At 36.7% G+C, this 18,725-nt stretch overlaps 2 protein-coding genes across 3 annotated transcripts in view; one reads left to right on the top strand and one right to left on the bottom strand.

The window, feature by feature from the left end:
• Positions 1–3,249, top strand: part of RUNDC3B (RUN domain containing 3B) — a 50,366-nt gene extending 47,117 nt beyond the window's left edge. For both annotated transcript variants that reach the window (XM_042044431.1, XM_042044432.1), the window contains exon 11: positions 876–3,249. In XM_042044431.1, coding sequence (XP_041900365.1) covers positions 876–1,021 — 146 coding nt within the window. In that variant the 3' untranslated portion in view covers positions 1,022–3,249. The remainder of the gene's footprint in view (positions 1–875) is intronic.
• Positions 3,250–4,304: 1,055 nt separating this feature from the next.
• Positions 4,305–18,588, bottom strand: SLC25A40 (solute carrier family 25 member 40). The gene is given in 11 exon segments (XM_042044433.1): positions 4,305–4,921; positions 6,493–6,573; positions 8,126–8,207; positions 8,534–8,643; positions 10,322–10,495; positions 11,748–11,872; positions 13,507–13,574; positions 14,109–14,215; positions 15,327–15,386; positions 17,465–17,583; positions 18,508–18,588. Coding segments are annotated over 10 exon segments (1,017 nt in total). The 5' UTR covers positions 17,559–17,583; positions 18,508–18,588; the 3' UTR covers positions 4,305–4,805.
• Between the last annotated feature and the right edge of the window lie 137 nt (positions 18,589–18,725).

Genomic DNA, 18,725 nt, shown 5'->3' with positions numbered 1-18,725 from the left:
AAGGACTTTGATTTGAAGAAGTTTGGATTTATGACGATACCCACCCCACTCCTCTGTATTTAAAGCTAAACTTCAAATATGTTGCACATCTCTTCCTTCTCCATCACAGAACCAGTCAGCTCTACTACAAGGAGGATCTTCTGAGAGCTTTCTGCTATAACAAACTCTATGTTTGTTTTTTTGTTTGTTTTAAAAGAATGATTAAAGGCACTGGATTTGCAACTACCACTGTCATTCTTACATCTGGCATCTAGCATTTATATGTGGAGATGCAGCCTGACAGTGTTTCCATTAAATAGAGAGAGGAACGTGATATGAACTGTGTATATAAATGTAATGTAAGCACATAGCCCCTTTCAAACCTGTATGCTTATCAAAGCTTAGCTGCTCCATCTTGTGGGCAATTGTGAAAAGCAGGAAAATGTTGGAAGATTTGTGAAATAGTAGTATTTTGGGTATAGAATATAAATTATTATAAAAGAATCCTTTTTGTATCTCATCAATTCTAAGGTTTAAATAGATTTGCCAATACAGAACCTTAGTGTTACAGAATAGGTAAAATTCCTTTTTTTTTTTTAATATCAAGGATGAAGAATTTTGAGGTTGTTTTTTTAATTGTAAGCAGTATTAAAATCTAATTTAATTCAAGACTGATTTCAGCCCAGCCTGTAGGGATCTCTGTACCACCTGGATAGGGAAGGTGTGGTGTCAGTTGTGTCTTCCCAATCATATTTATGAAACATGCCTGTGCTGAAGCATAGTATGGAATTCGTAGTAGTGTAGATTAAACAGCTTTTTCTGTTCTCTCATTTTTTTGTGGTCAACTAATCTTGTGCTGCAAAAATTATTAGCTTAATTCTTATTTTTCTTAACAGGAAAGGAAGACACTCCATCATTGCTTGGTCTTTGTGGCTCTCTTACATCAGTAGCAAGCTATAAGTCTCTCACAAGTCTGAAATCAAGTGAATACCTTGCAAGTCCCACGACAGAAATGACAAGTCCAGGCTTAACACCATCTTGAGATACACACAAGGAAGATTGTGTTGTATGCATTTGATTTATGTTCCATAAAAAAACTTGCAGTGAAGACTGCTAGTTCTGAGTTAAATAATAAGCTGCTTTATTTATTCTTTTCATGATTACCTTTATAATTCACTAATTTGGTCATTTTTCATTTGCTTCTTCTTTCCCCCAGAGGACTTTTCAGATTTTCTATTTTGGTCTGGAATTATTTAAATCTCTTGGTCAGGTACAGAATGTATAATCTGATGTTTATTACTGATTTTTAAAATGAAACAGTTGGAAATCAGTCCTATACTTAAATGCCATCAGCTTTGTTTCTCCTTGCACTAGCCTGGACCTGCTCTAGCCACTGTACTCTGCAGTGCTTTAAATATTTATCAGCTCCTGGAGAACAGACAGGGAATCCTTAACACCAGTCTTTGTAGGCAAATAAATACCTAAAAATCCAGCTTTTCATCTGTGTACGTTGCGTAGGACCTCAAATAGCATATTTAACCTATCAACAGTGTTTCTCAAATTGACTCAGTCTTAGGTTTTGCATTCCTGTTAAGATCATGGCACTTAGGAGATGTCCCAGTCACACTGAAGAATCACACTGAAACACAAACTCTTGAAGCTGCATGTGAATAACAAATGTAACTTGATCATATAAATCAAGCATAAATAGTGATTCGTTAATGGTGAGCAAACTCACTAAATGCTTTTAAGTGGCCTGGGCTACAGATAATCTTAACATCATACAAGAAATTTCCTGCTGAAAAGATGGGGGCTCTGGATGATGGGGGTAAGCATCTTGTAAAGTTTAGATTCTGTGTTTATTGGCAAGATCCGAAGGAGGGTGAAAAAGGGGAAACAATGTAATGACTGTAGTTGTGTGTTAAAGACTTTCCTCATCCCTGTAGGAGTGCAATAGGTATTCTTTTTGCTTAGGTAATACAGCAGAACTCTAAGTCAGTTTTCTCAAATTACTTGCCACTGATTTAAATTACTGATAGGAGGAAAAAAAAAAAGGGAGTAATTTTTTAAATGTAACTAACTTTCCAGATTACCCTACAGTTTCAAAGTTTGCAAAATAATTTTTGAATTGCAAACTATATTCTTAATTCTTTGTAAGATACAATGGATCCTTTATCTATGAATTTTCCTAATCAAGGTAATGCTTATCAGTATGATTAGTAACTTTTTAAACAAAAGTAAAATGCATGTAAGTACGTTGTATTTATAAGTGCTAGGGAAAATGCTTTTTTGTGCCAAAGAAGTTTCATAAATTGTTTACATGAGTAGCTGCAATACAAGACAGATTTTTAATTATTGCTTACTCCTCGGTGTTTACAGTATGTCATTACACTCTGTTGGTTTGGTTGATTTACCTCTTGTGATGGTACCTTGGCACAACTACTTTAAACTGGTCATCATAGGGTGGGCTTGAAAGAGGATTCATTCTTACCTTTACTGAAACTACAAGAAATATTTAGTCTTTTTAAGTATGAGGCTATGCATTTCTGGAACTCAAGGTACTGTTGGATTTAGGTGGAGGATAAAAATCAATCTCAACTCTCTAGTCCATGCTGCTGGAGGTCACTATATCCATGGCAGGGTACACAACCACTGATGCTATTTTAATACAGAATTTTAAAGCAGTTTAACAAAACCACCAGGTCTTTCAAGCCCTCAATATCCACCCAGTTAATTTCTCTGTAATAAACTCTGACCATTAAATCTTTTCGTACACCGCCAGAATGTCCATTACTTCATGGAACTTTTTTTGTTATCGCATTAAGCACCTGTCTCTTGAGTAACATTATTAAATATAAATTTGTAAACTAGAGATGCATTTTTACTACAAATAAAATGAGGGAATCCAGATTCCACAAGTTAACATTCTGCATCAATGTACAGTGATTTAATCGGTCTTGCTTATTGTTAAACACTTGTCACACCACATCAGTGTTTTGGAGGGGGCAGTAATCATGATCTTCAGTCATGTTCACTGATGGCTCTTTTCTTAGAGCTACATGTGTCTTTTAGCTGAAGTCTTTTATGTAGTCTGACACGTGTTTCTGGGTGTCATTTTGTGCATGGGCAATCAGTCGTGCATCTTTCTCAGTTCTAAACATTAATAATTTTTAAAAAAAGAATTTTAAACCGCTGAAACTGTATGTTTTGTTGCCTTGATGTTCCATAAATGTTGCATGTAAATTAAAAATTTTGTATCATCACCAGTTACACGCTGTTGTCTCTGTTTTAATCACACAGGATAAAAGAAGACCGTCAATTACAATATTACTGAGTTTATAGAAAATACTTTTCTTGCACAATGGGGAGACTGGTTTTCTTGCTCTGTAGCATTCAGTGTCATACAATGTCTGATGCTACTATTTTCTTTTAGGCCTTATTTTGTAAATTTACATTCAAAAGTCACAGTGGAAGAACAGCGTTAAGCATCTCTGCTGCCTCTGGCAGCACCTCTTGCCAGCACCATGGTATCTAACATGGTAGCTAATGTCTTTACAAGAAGAGCATTTTTCAGTGTGTGAGGAATTTACACCATGGACTGAACTCCATTTCTTGGGTAAAGCACACCCAAATGTCAGTGTCTTAATGGTATGACTACTGAGTTGCTTTTGTATCAGCACACCCCTCATAAAAATACACAAAAGATAGAATTCAACAACTGTATTGAAAACGCATGAAAGGAGGGAGGTAGTGAGGGTAGTTAAAAAATGATTTAAAAATCATACAGAGGCAGCTCTGATTTAGTAATTTGAGTGCCTACAGGCAAGTGCAGAGCGGCAGCTGTTCCTACCAGGAGTGCAGCACGCTGAGGCAGAGGGGGGCTGTGCCTATGGCAGCAACCTCAACATGCTCTTCCCTTCAGAGGGACACAGGGCGGAGTCAAACTGCCATGGAACCACCTCTCTTTATGCCAGCAAACTTGGCCTTCCAAGACAGGTGATCCCACATGAAGTGTGCGTGGCCTGGCCCTGCCCTGGAGCGCCGTGACAGTGGCAGCTTCCACCTCCCAGAAACATGCGAGGGAGTGTTCCTGCAGAGCACCCATACGGGCCTTTGGCTCCAATGTCCATGTGTGCTTTAATTTCTTCAAGTATTACCTTAACCAAAAAGCCCCTGGTGTCCCTATCAGTGTATTCCCCATGCTCTCTCTGTGTCTAATGAGCTTAAGTATTTTTCCAGTTTTACAGAATTTTTCATTTAAAATAAACCCAAGAAGCTTTTATAATATGCACTTACACAAAATACAGAGCTGCAAACAACAAACGTACAGAATGAAACATACCAAGCAGCAAGAATATTTATTGAATTCACCCTGTATCAACCTCCTTACTGAGAAATAAATACATCTTACAACTGGAAACCCAAAACATTTTTAAACATCATTTTAAAAACCAACAAAAATGTTAAATCATGACTGAAAATTTAACACAGGGGAAGTCATTATTCTTCATTGCTATGTCCAGCCTCAATTTTTTTTCTTCTCCTCCTTTCTTTTTTCTTTCGTTCTTCCTTCCTTCCTTTTTTCTCTCTAGCTGCAAGAGAAGTCACAAAATCTTCAATGATAGTTTAAGGGTGATATGTATTTTCTTAGTCTTAATAAAAAGAGTGAATTAATCCTTTGTGAAACAGTTAAAAATGAAGCTTTATTTAGTTACCAAATATAAGGGTAGAAATTCACTGGGAATCCTAAAAAACATCTTCACAGATTTAAATTTGGCACAACTTCCATCATATGCTTTGACTCCATACAATTGGATGAAGGAGAATTAAGGATGTTGATTCGTTTTTTCATTCAAATGAGAAAAGAAACACTTTCCATATTCGTATGTGCTGATCATTGTGGCACAAGCAGGAGCAACTTTAATCAGACGTGGAATAATACCTGCCCAGAAGAGAAAGGGAAGTATTCACTATTATTTGTTTTCAGACCCAAGTGCTGCAGTACAATTAGTTGATCACAATATATTGATACCATAGTGTATCAGTTTAGAACTGCCCACATACCTCAAAACACTGAATTTACTGGCTGTGGTATTACCAGTGTAGTAACCTTATGCCCTCACCTCTGACATCTTGTGTGGTCTGCCTGCCCCAAGTCCACTGTTTCTCTGTCCCTTCCGACTCCATGGAGCTGGAGCACCTGGACCTGCAGAGCTCCTGTGCTCCAGCACAGAAGAGGTGCCATCTACTCAAATGAAGACTCCTGGTCACATGTATAAATAATAGAATTTAAGTGTTAAATGTCTCCCATTACAGTCAACTGTGATCCTGTCAGCAGAGGTTAGAAAGTAATTCAGTTTAGAGGAAGGGAAATAAGGCTGCATCCCCCTTGTCTGCACACAGCCAGCCCTCTACTTCCACTTGAAATGCAAAGACATCTGCAGAGAGTCAGCGCAGGTGACACATGACCTATGGAAAACTTGTGTTGCTTTGGAACAGCAGCAAGAAGCCAGGCAGACCAACTCCAGTCACCTCAGCTACGTGTGGCCAACAGTACTGAGCTAGTGGCTGATCAAGAGAGTATCTCTAAATTCTGCTACCCATCTGTCAAGACCTCAGTGTAAGTGTTCTAATCTATTAACTGAATTCAGTATCAGTAATACTGATCTGTTGTGGTGTCTTGACTTCTGTTAGCATCAGTGCTCTGAAATATGCAAATCCTGTTACCCAGCTACACCATCACTGTACAGTGGGTAAAGCAGTTTAACCTCTTCCAGCAAACACAAGTCTTGCAAGGCTTAACCAACTGCAGCCATCCACACGAGGGCCCCCAATGAACCCGTGCAGTGTGGTGAAGACTGGTACGTATCCTGGGTTTGGAATATCTCTTGCAGATGGTCATGTAAGTATGAACTTCTATAGGCTTTTATCTCAATATCATTTTAATCTCAATATCTTGTCATTTCCTCCTCAGGCTGCCAGAGTCATGCAGGAGAGGGCCGGTGTTTTCCCTTGTCTTCCTGTGATCACCAACACACCTATAGAAGCTTTTCCTTGACATCCCTGGCCAGATTTATTTATTCCCTAACCTGATCCCTGTCTGCTTGGACCATTTCTCTGTGACAGGTTACCTGTCCTTGCTTCCACCCTCTGCCAGCTTCCTTATTGTGTTTGAGTTTGTCCAGGAGCTCTTCCTCCAGACAGGCCTCCTTAAGTTTTCACCTGACTTTCTCTTTGCTGGGATACATTGTTCCTGAGCCTGGAGGAGGTGATTCTTGAATGTTAACCAGCTTGTTCAAGCCCCTCTTCCCTCCAGAGCTTTATCCCATGGTACTCTACCAAGAGGATTCCTGGAGAGCCCAAGGTCTGCATGTCTGTTGCTTTATGTATGCAAACTATTGCATAACTGACAGTGTTCACAGAAATGGAAATATTATATAATTTATGGATGTTAACATCTATAATTAAGAACTCTCTAGTCTGAATTTTTTTTAGAGATAGGAAAAAATTTACCAGCATATAATCCAGTAATCCCATTTCTAGCGAGAATTTTCCTCATAACTGCCCAGGTTGATGTACTGTCCCTTTGTGGAACTCAATACAGTACAAGACGACAGTGAATTAGGCAATCCATACAATGCCACAGAATAGTATTTTTAGAAATCAGAGACAGCCACAGATGTAATTGTTAGGCTTAACTCCTTTTTTGTTTATTTTATCCATCTTATTTATACAGTATGTTAAAATAATACAGTATGCAAATACACAAGTTGAAACAGCATGACATGGAAAAGACCGTAGTAACACCTAGAGTGAGATATATGAACAGCTACAATAGTCCTCCCTAGATTGCTGATACAGTTGAAAAAAGTCAAAGCTGTTTTATAGAATACATTCATCAAGAATATCCCACAGCACTTGGAAAGTGGGATTAAAATAAAATATTTTTGCAGTCACAGAGGGTCAAAATGTAGATGCGTAGTCAGTGCTCAACTCTAGCAGTAACTGGATTTGGAAAGAATTAAACTGGTACAAATTAAAGATTACCATAATAAAATTTTAAATATATATATTAATCTGGTTAATATTAACCTAATAAATACATGGCAGACGTGTTTCAAAGTGGTGTTAGTAAGGAATTCTTACATTCATCAGCACAGGAAAAGAATTGAAACACAGTAACTATTTATATTTAAAGCTCTTTTTATATTTGTTCTGCAATCAAATATTAATACATTTTTTCAAGAATTACACTAGGAAAAAAAAAAATTACCTGAGAGAATGAAACCTCATGCCAAAAAGTGATCACTTATTTTCTAAGCAGAAACTGTTTGGACACTCAGCCTTTTTAATGGTGTGTATTCTTAAAGCCATGATATAATATTTATTTAAGTTAATGAAAGTCCTTCACTGGTCCACATTCCAAGCAATGGAAAAAAAAAGGTATTCTATAGGACTTCAACTTGTATAAAACAGAGTCAGCTCTACTGACCAGAACAAAACAGAAACTTCCTCTTTTATCTTTTGAGGATGTTGGGACATTCATTAATATGCCCTCAAAAATATATTTTTAAAATCACATGAAAAGAAGGTAAAAAATACACAACCTGAGCACAATACTTTCTCTTTCTAGTCTGCAGGAGCAAGTGACAGTAAATGTTTTTTTGAAGACTTTTCCACTAGATCACTGTTTACCTGAATGTTTGCTAAGAAGTTAATTTTTGGCCTATTTAAATATAACTTATTTCAATCATAGAATAGTTTGGGTTCAAAGGGACCTTTACTGGTCATCTAATCCAACCTCCCTGCAATAAGCAGGGACATCTCAAATTTGCAATTGGTCTGCCTAAATGTAATAGCTTTGGATTTCTTTTCTTTCCATTTTATACCACCTTATTAAGCTAAATTGTACTGAACTTACACCTTTTCCCTCTTCCATGCCATTAATGAAATATGCTATTCTCCTAGGAGATAAAAAAATTTCACTTGATACAATTTGGAGAAGAAAAAATGCCTGAGTAATAAAATGTTTACATATGCTTTAGAAGTGACAAATATTTAAAATTCCTACCAAAAGGCATACCCAAACACTAAGTTTTATTTTTTGAAACACTATAGGGTTTTTTTATTCTTACCAGCAACTTACTTTTTAAGGTCTCACTCTCCCAAAGTTGTGTCTGCCTATGTGTTTTCATTACATCAAATGGCTGAGTTACGACAGCTGCAATCTATCAGGAAATCAGTTTTAATGTTAGTGCACAAACAATTAAATTTTAGGGTTAAAATTTTTAAATTTTTAAATTAAAGTGCACACATGATTTAAAACTAGATTTGATATTCCAAGCACATGATATTTTTAAGTCTTTTATGTCAGAACACTGTAGTTTATTTGGATTTATTTAGTCAGGTTGAATGCCACACCACAGGTGTTTAAAGTACAAGTACCCCAAAATACACAATATTTCTGAAAGAATCATCTAAAATCATACTTCTTTTAAATAGTTTATTAGTTCTAATAATAAAGAGTAGTACTAGAAATGAAATTATTACTTACAGAGCCAGATGCTGCTCCTGAAGTAAAAGAAATAAAAAATGTAGGTTCATTTGCACCAACTTCCTTGCATATCATCTTCTTGAAACGTTCATAATTATACCAATACAATGCTATGATGACAAATAAACTTGCATTACCACAGATTTGTATGTCAAATAGAAAAATTCTTATATCAAGTCCAGATGTAAGAATTCTACTGTGTCAAAAGAAGCAAACAGAAACAAGAGCTGAGAGCGTAAGTGTTCTATGTGATAACCCATGGACAGGTTGCCCTGTTCCCCTTGTTCTCCATATCCCAAATTTCTTCATATGATACAAATTAGCCTAGTCATTTTGTCATTCCCTCATGTAACCCCTACCTTAATACAATCTAACCCAAGCACTATAAAGCTCATGTTCAATTTAACATCAATCAAAATGTAGGCTTTTAATTACTCTCTATGTTTTCAGGCACATTTCACGTTTCATAGATCTCACTAATTCTATAAAAACACACTTTATACAAAATTAAACGTTGCTCAGAACTGCCTCATACTTTTCTGAGGCACAGTATAAAATTTCATTCTGAGAGAACCAAAAAATATGATTTTGCTCTCTGGAATTATTCATAGGGGAATGCCTCTGTGGGGACTGTCAAAGGCAAGTCCAGCAAACAACTTTTAGGAATAACATCTGTTTCTGTGACCGTCTGCTGAACTAAACTGCACAATATAATATTTTCCGCTTTCTAACTAAAACTCCAAACTATATACTACTGGGCTGAATTACAGAGTAGCCTCAAGGCAGTTGATTGACTAAATACTGCAAATGACAGCTCCATATCCATAGCCTCATTCAGCACTGACTTCTGGAGTTTGTGCCAACAGAAAAATTTCACAGCATTTTCTTGCCATGAAGACACAGCACACATGCCTAGCCTCCAACATTTTGCAAAAGTAAAAGTAGGCAGTATCTCAGAAGGCATTCTCAGGATTTGAGGAAAACCTACTATTGAAATGTACAGAGAGAGCAGGTCAAATACTTCAAGGGTTCTCTGACTCCAGAAACAGGTTTGGATAAGAATTTTTCGAAGAATACGTTTGAAGAATTTTTCTGGGCCAACATAAAGTGTTCAAAGATGTTATTCCTGGTACTACCCCAGTGACAGAAACTGCTTCAATGACAGTTGATGGCTGATGATCCAAAAATGCTCTGACAGAAACAGGCCTTAAAGGGACAGGGGCTTTCAGGTCCTTTAGCACTCTCCGCTGTAACATCTGTCCCAGTGATCTTAAGGGATCGCCCTAGGACTAGCTATGCTTTGAATCAGACTTGTCTTCTTCTAGGTTTTCAGCTTTACAGCTTTGCTAAAGAGCCTTTTGGAGCAGTTATACAAACTATTCCATCTTGATTTAAAAAAAAATCTTGAAGACCCTACTGTGTCACTCTCGTACATTTTCAAAATTATGTAACAGCATGTTTATCAGAAAATAGCCACTATTCCTATCACAGAGAAAATTTCCAACTGAAAGACTGAAAGTCTTCAAAAACAAAGTCACTGTGTAAGCTAAAGATGAGAAGAAAGAGTCTAACTACAGAGAAAGGGAATGTAACCATGAACCCTATCTGGTATTCACAAACAAAATGGGGTGAAAAAAATCACATCCTCAGAGAATTTATAAATAAAAACACTCAAAAGAGAAAAAGTAAATCTCAGTCATTCCTAAAGCTAACCATTAAAATTACCTAAAAGCACAGAAAAAGAATATAAAAACATAAGCAAAAACCTGCACAGAAAATAAACCCTACCTGAGAAAGGTACATCTCTCAGAACAGTAGAAGTCCAGCCCCCCCACAGGGACAACCATCCATCTGCAGCCACTTTGGTGCTGACACACAGGTACAGCTGCTTGTAGGACAGCTTGTGATACTGCATTCGAGTTCTGATCAGCTCCAGGGGACTCACCACAGTAGCAGAACTGACTGCAAAGGAGAGAAGCATGGCTTTAAAAAAAAAAAAAAAATCAGTATTTAATAGTACAATTTCTTGAACATTCAAGTCATGTCTCACCTTACTTTATACATCTGGTTCTTTTCAACTCTTCCATTTTCCTTGAACTAATTCCCAAAAGAAATTTCCTTTCCAGATAAAAAAACCATACCTATTCACAGTACCTATACTTTATTGTTTAGAGGTTTTTTTCATTGCTAGCACATTGTAATCAATGCAACATGTTGAGAATCCTCATTTTCAGATTTAACACATAAATAGGCTGAAAATTTCAAGTACTTATACTCATTAATTTTCATTAGTTGCCATTTTAAACTGTAATTAAAGAATGCGATCTTGATGTTTAAGGCTTTTTTTTTTTGTTAAGGACAAGAATTGTGGTTACAGATTTAAGCTTTTATTGATTTCTAAGCATCTTTGCCATTCCTATTTTAAACTGTCAAGAATGATTAGTAGGCAATCTGTATCTGATAAAGTAACTCCTGCAGCTTGCACAAGTCAGTGAATCATCATTCAGTAACAAGCTACCACCACACATCTAACGGACATTAAAAATTTTACTAGATCTAAGAATTCTTCTTCCGTTGCTGGGAAAAGGTTTTACATGTGAATTTAAAATCTGGAACAGCCTAATAAGAAAAATGTGCTAAACCACCACAAAATAACAATTCTTTTTCCACTAGTCTTCCAGTGCCCCCATGGCTGTCACAGGTAGAACATGGAGCTGCATAACGAGACCCTTCTAAGAAAGCCCTAAAATATATTATCTGAGTTAATTCTACAAAAATAGATGAGGAAAAGGATAAACAAAAGCAAGAAAATATACGAATTCCATACACATCATACAGCAGTAAAACGTGTACAAGTCCAATTTTCACCTTCCTTATAAATTACCTATGTACCTTCCATTATAGAAAATAACATTTATTATTAGATTCATGGCAGAACAGACTTAAATTAACCTTTCCTTGGTAGAAGTCTAGAAATACAAGATTTTGAACAAATTACAAATGTAGTGAAAGTGTTACAGCAAAACCAAGTCTCGTTATTCCAAGTTAGAGGGTTTTGTTGCCCAAGAAATATCGGGTAATTACAGCATTCCTTCCTATCCCTCATTTAAAGCCACAGCATATTTACTTTAAATAAAAGTCAACAAAACAAACCCAAGAAAACAGCATACAAGTATTATATTCCTGTTTTCTCTTTAAACAGAGGACAACTTACATCTGCTTAAGGAACCTGCAATAACTGGAATGTGCTCATCATGCTTTCCTGGTCTATTTTTCAAAGCTTCACACAGCTGGTCATAGCAGGTAAAGTAGATTGCTGTGGTAGGAACTGCCATTATTCTAAAATATAAGAGAGGAAATTTAAATTAATACAAGGAAAGCAGGAGAATAAAGTCAACTGTCTTGTATGGATATTTTACTTATATTAAAAAAAAAGTTAAATATCCAGCTGTGTGCAATGGATTAATAATAATAAAAAAAAAGCACGAATCCCATGGCTTTAATTCAGTGCTTCTAGTTCAGAGTTTCAAACCCACACATTTCCCAGGTTTTCATTTCATTAGGGAAAACTGTAAGTAAAATGATGGTAGATTATCTCAGTTAAAATTTATTTCATACCAGTTCCAGAACTATTTTGATATAGAATGGGAAGTGAAAGATCTGAATATGAAGAACCCAAACAAAATATTACAGAAGTACTACTAACCTTAACTTTTATTTATGTTACAATTGGATATTATGCTCTTGATCTTAATCAACAGCCATGATACTCACTACTTGAGAGACAATGTGGTATGCATAAACAGAAGCTTTTTCCATACCAGCATAGTACAGACTATAGTAACAACAGATAGATTTAATAATCATTCAGTGTAGGGGTTAAAGCACCACATCTTACTATAAAATGGCAATTACACTTCTGTGTTATGTCTGTACCAATATAGCATGTACCACCATTACCAAGATACACTGAGGACTGTCATGCTTGGAAAACCAACATGCCCTAGTTTAGATATTCTATTAAAAACTGTGTGACACTCTCCAGGAAAGAAGTTAGTTATCTGCTGGAGAACAGTACACATGTTTTGTAAAAACTGTATTAACTGAAACAGTTCAGTCAGGTCCTGAGGGTTTATATTTTGAAATTGCTACATACTGGAGGGTAAATAACAAAGCTGAGCTCCACCATGCTTTGCTTTTTTTGTGCCTCTACACTGAGCACTGTGTGCAAATCAAAAGTGTACCCAGTGCTTCCCACTGGGCACTTCCCACTTTGTGCCTTACAAGTTTAATATACATCTTAGATTTCACAACTTTCTTGGTTTAGGGAGGAGAACATAATTATAGAGGTCTTAATTTCTATCTGTACCAGGTTAATATGAATAAAAAGATAAAACAGTTTGAGGCTGTTAAGCCTAAAGAGAAGACCAGGAGGAGATCTGACTGCAATGTTTAAATATGTCAACTGCTCTTGTAGAGAGAAAATGAATTATCTGTTTTTCCAGATAGAATAAACCCCCAAAGTTCTTTGAAATAAAGAAGATGATTACAAAAAGTAAGTGAGGGTAATGAGGTGCAACACCAGAGTGTCTGGAAACAGCTGTGCTGCTGATAGCAAGTCATTAGTAACAAGACACAACAGCAAGTATGTGTCAAAGTCTGGCATTCACCAGGGATCAGGTCTGATCCTGTGATTCAATGACACTATCAAAGGAATGGTTATAGTAGGGAAAAAAAAAAAAAAGAATGAGAACTCTATTGATCCTGCTTAACTACTGAGAATAGATCATAAAATCTGGCAAAAATTGTACTGTCCCTAGACATTTCTGATCAAACTGATTACTCTGTAAATTCAGAATTGACCAAATTTTAAAAGTAACTTAAGAATGAGCATAATAATTTGTCAAAAATAATTAAGTAACTTTTTAAACAGTAACTTACAGCATGTTACCAAAAAAACCCATCCAACTTACAGTGTTGGGGGAAGCCCACTCCACAGTGACTTAATTCCCTCTATTCAAATAATTTTCACAAATGCATCCTAAAAATATAACCAGGCAAAGAGCAATAATTAGGTACAAACTTTTGTAGTTAGTAATATATTTTAGCTGGCAGAACATAAAATTAATGTCTTTAAAAGTATGTTTCTAAAATGGCTTATCATTGTAAGATCCCAATTTTGTAACTGCTTACACAAGCTATCACACTTAATCACACAAATAGTTCCACTGAGCTGAACAGAATAATTTATGTGACTAAAATTAAGAATTTCCTTCCATCTTTAAAAAGCCAAAGTAGTAAGTGTTTATCAGTGACTGACAGCCCTACGAATAACTATTTTCAGAACTAATATGGCATTGCAGCAACTTGTAGAAACTTCCCCAAAATAATCCACTAAAATGTTTTTCAATACATAGCAAAGTTTCTAGGCATGAAATATCATCAATCAGCAGTGTAACCACATGAAGACCCTCTCAAATGATAACAGATTCCAGTAGAACCCGAAAAAACCTGAAAACTTCACAGTGTGCTACTTAAAAATGTACTGGTTTATATACATGTAAAATGTTCTTACCCATGTCCCTTTGAAATACCCAGGTTTTTTATACCAGGCTTTGCTTTCCCCATTTTCACAAACACATATACGATCCATAAGGCCATTGGAGTATACAAAACACTTTCCTAATAAAATGGTATATAAGAATATAGTTAATGCTTATAAGATTGTTTTTTATGCAGCAATTTCAAATTGGATATAATGGCAACACAGAGGGGCAAAATAATCTTGGTAAGTCAATAATGACAAATTAGATCAAAAGAAAGAAGGTAAAATGTACCATTCAGACTGCTAGACTAAATGGAACTGCCTTCACAAGGCTCCAAGAGATATGTTTAGGTTATACTACCATCTGCTGAAAGGTAAAACTAACACAAGACCTGAACATCACTATTGTATGTAACTGTGAACATCTTTCAGACTTTTAAATTTTTATTACGTGACCTCAGCATCCACTTCAAGTGGAGGTATTATATCGTAGACTGGACTGTATTTATACTAGATCATCCCCTCTACTTGTTTTTAATTTCTTCTACATCATGTACTTTCAACCTGTTTGATAAAATATTATTGCCATTACAAAAACGTATTTTGAGCTTCACATTTGCAGATTTCTGAAGGCTTTAGAACTTAATAAAATGAGGACAGAAGACACAAGTATTTTTCCTAATTTAATTTGCAAGTGTGACTGCAAATACTCACCTCCACATTCAACATGCAAAACCAGTCATCTTCTTTCCTTTTAAATCTCATTTACTAAGTACAAGTAAATAGTAAGAACCATTAGCACATTTTGAGAGCACAATATCTTCATCTATTTAGAACCCATATGGCAAGTGACTTGGTAAGACTTCTCCATTTCAAAAATCCCTGGATTCTGGAGGAGATGAACTTTGATACAGCATCCTGACCACATAAACACTCTGATGAAATATTTATTAATTTAGTAACAGCTTTTTATTGTTTAACTCAACTCAGTATTAGCTGTACCTTCTGCCATAATGAAAATATTAAGACAGAAAAAAAGCACCTGTTTTAAATGGTATGGATGTATGGGATTTTTTTCTACTGTGTCTGTTTACTATATACTGGTGTGTTGCTTTCCCCCCTGCCCCCCACACTTACACTGGAGAAACAAACTCAAACGTTCTGCACAACATTATGAGAACTATCAGCTAAATACAAGAGCAAAAAGCAAACTGTGTCCCCCATTACACTACACATTTCTTTGTTTACCTTTATCGAAGGGATTGCTTTGGGCTTGCAGTCGAGTTTTGATAACATCAAGAGGAGTTACTAAAATGAAACAGAAGTCATTTAGAAACACCCTAGATGTGCTGAAAATGTTGATGCTTACAGATGCCTTATCATGAACTTCTACAATCTTTTTTTGTTTCCAGAGGGGAAAACAAAAAACTAACAGTTTTTACAATGTTATCAGGCAGAGAGTAAAGGGATGTTAGCAGACAGAGACAATGTTATCAGAGACAAAGGAGAACTATACACCCTGTATGGTTTGCAAGACATCAAATCGATCTTTTCTAATTTACTGACAGTTGCACAGGCATCAAATATTAGAGATACACAAAGCTCATCCAAAAACCACTGTGTCATGTTGTCTGAAATTGCTAAAACTTGTTATATTACGTTCTGCTGCTAACCTTTTATAAGTTGCATACCACAAGGCATACGAAATCAAATTTTGGCCTCCAGGATATAAAATAGCACAGCACTCTTCATGTGTTTGTTCTTTTTCAATAAACTGATCATAATACAACATTCAGAAGAAAAATGTTAAATTTTTGCTGCATGTAGCCAATATCTAAAACGTTGGGGTTCTTGAAAAGTAAATGAAGGTTTAGTGAACATTTCAGTACTTCCACTCCAGCCCTTACAACTATCACAGGCCGAGACATGCTGAACACTGCAGTGGCTGAGCAGCTGGACCACCTTCCTCTGATTATATTGGCTGAGGGCTCAATTCAGTTGCCTGCATACAAGCAGCTGATGCCATCTGAGTCTCTCAGGTATCCAAAATACCTACGGAGTTGACAGAAATGACACAAGACCTACAACCTTACTTACCAAGTGTCAGCTAGAGTCTAAAGTCACTCTGGTCCATGTCTTGCTGAAGACACTCCTATGCACAGGCAATACAGTCACACCTTAGCTCTCTAGTGCTGCCTCTCACTTGACTAACAGGTGGTTGAATATTTGGCTCACACTTCAGTATCTAAATGTAGGGATCTAAATGTGACTCCTGAAGTTCGACTAAATTGCTTAAAATTAAGCATCTAGTAGCATTTCAGCCACTCACACATATTCTAGCTCATTGCAGGCTGGCACTTCAGCCAGGAGCCAGTCTCCTATGCCTCTCTTGACCACCACCACCTGTACTAGAATTGTGAGTATGTACACATAATTGAAATCCATCTCGGGAATCCCACAGGTCTGATGTACAGGGCACATAATGCAACAGAAAAAAAAAGACTGTGAATTTGACAGGTTTCTGGTAAGATCGTATTTTGTAAACATTTGGAGATTTTGTGGGGGGAAATTGTGCTTAGAAAATTGCACATTTCCCTGCAGCTTAATCCACATTAAAACCAAAGTCACAACCAAAGACTATCTTAAAACAAGAAGTAACAGAAGCACAAAGTATGAGCTAATGAGCTTGGAGAATTCCATGAGACATGAAGTGCTGAATGTAACCAACCAATGCCTCCTTAGGTACACATGGGGAAGGAGGTCCTGAGTGATGTGACTAAACGTGAAGCACAAGATTAATTCCATCTACCATCCAGAATTTAATAGAGTAACAAAAATGTATCCTTAAAAGCAGTTTTTAGGGAAAGAAAGAAAAAAACCAAACTCAGCAATAAGTCTTTGACAGGGTAAGACATCAGAGCAGAATAAATTACTATTACTAAAGTGGTAACATGAAGGGGATGCCTCACAGGGACCAGCCTTGCAGGAGTTGCATGTTGTACTGAAAAACAGACTTTTATCTAAAATATTTTCTAAGCAGCAGGAAATACGGAAATCAATTTTTATTAATAATTTTGTTTCTTCTCAACAGAAAGAAGAAACTTCTCAACAGAAAGAATGAGTAACTACACCAAATGGAAAAAAAGAAACAGAAATTAAAAGTTAGTCAATATTATTCTTATTTTCAGAAATGGTTAGAGATTATCAGAGACAGAAAAGATTTCAATTAACCGTGCTTTTTAAAAGACAAACTGAGAAAACTATCAAAAAATATCTTTGTTGAACACATTAGTGGAAATATACATAAGCAGACATCATGCTGTCAAACTGAACAGTAATCACTTTGTAAAGATTCTCTCTGTGGCCAGCTTCACAGTTTGCCTTACCGAAAAATGATGTAATTATAGCTCCACAACAAGAGGCTATTGCCTGCTGAACAATGGTTAGTTTTTGTACGCTGATATCGCTCATTTCAGCCATGGCTTTATCCCTGGAGAACAAAAACCTGTTAAGGAACAAAAAAACATATTGTAAAACTATGCTCAAAACTTGCCTAAAAAAGTCAAGGGAAAAATATTTTAAATTTTCATTACTAAGTTATGTAGAAGCAGCAATATTACTTTCTTACTTACATACAAGCATCTCAGTATTTTTTGAGATTATTTGAAAGTACCTGAGCCATATTTGGCAAGTAAGTTTTCTAAAGACAATAAATCTTCAAAATCCTTCTTACATTAATTACAACATTTGTATGTTCTTGCAAACCACATTAAATATTTAACACGTATTACCTTTAACTGCAATAAAGTGTTAACAAACATGCAAATAATCCTTACAAAGATAAATTCCCAGCCTGCAGCCCATAAACTGAAGCACTGCAGAATAATTCATGCAGCCCTGCTCTTGCTCCCACCTCTCCTGAAAGAACCCAGAAAGGTCTCCTGGCTGATCCAACAGCCTGCTAGTAATGACTGTGTACATGTTACATGTTCCTCGTGTAACAGACAGGGACCAACTAGTAATAATGCTACTATCAAATGTTAATTGCTTGAACAAATCCTGCTGTACAGCTGCATAGGCATGGTCACAGCAATTTAGGAATGCACTCAGAGTAACTGCAGCCAGCCAGGACAGACGAAGAGAATAAAAATATTTCAGAAAATAGAAACACCAAATAGAGGTGTCTCTCAAAATGCACCACTGTGCATAAGTGCAGCCCTAACTTTGTTAGTGACATTGATCTAAGCTCTTCATGGGCTCCACAAGAATGTTTTGTTATTTTCACTACGTTTCAATTTAGATAGAAAAGATTAAGTTGCACAAACCAACTCTGGCCTCTCAGGTGCTAACAACTGCAACGATGGGCGGGGATATTGTCTGTTTTTCATTTAGCTTAGAAGCGGACCGCTGCCCAGAATTGCGTACACACCCATTTATCAGCAGCACCCGGCTGCGCCCGCCGGAAGCATAGATCCCCACGCCTGAAACACAGTCCGTGGTGCGGCGAGGAGGGAAGGGCGCTCCAACTCCGCCTCCCGAGCCAAAGCCCCCAAGCTCCTTCCCCAGGGCCTCCTTCCCCTCCTTCCTTTCCCTTCCCTTGCGCCCGCCCCTCGGCGGGAGGGGCCCGGCCCGCGCGGGCCGTTGGTG

The sequence above is a fragment of the Corvus kubaryi genome, unplaced genomic scaffold (genome assembly GCF_017639235.1).
Source record: "Corvus kubaryi isolate FWS band 111438036 unplaced genomic scaffold, C.kubaryi_AGA036_p1.0 37398, whole genome shotgun sequence".
NCBI classification, from domain to species: domain Eukaryota; kingdom Metazoa; phylum Chordata; class Aves; order Passeriformes; family Corvidae; genus Corvus; species Corvus kubaryi.
This window is presented reverse-complemented; position numbering and strand designations above follow the sequence as displayed.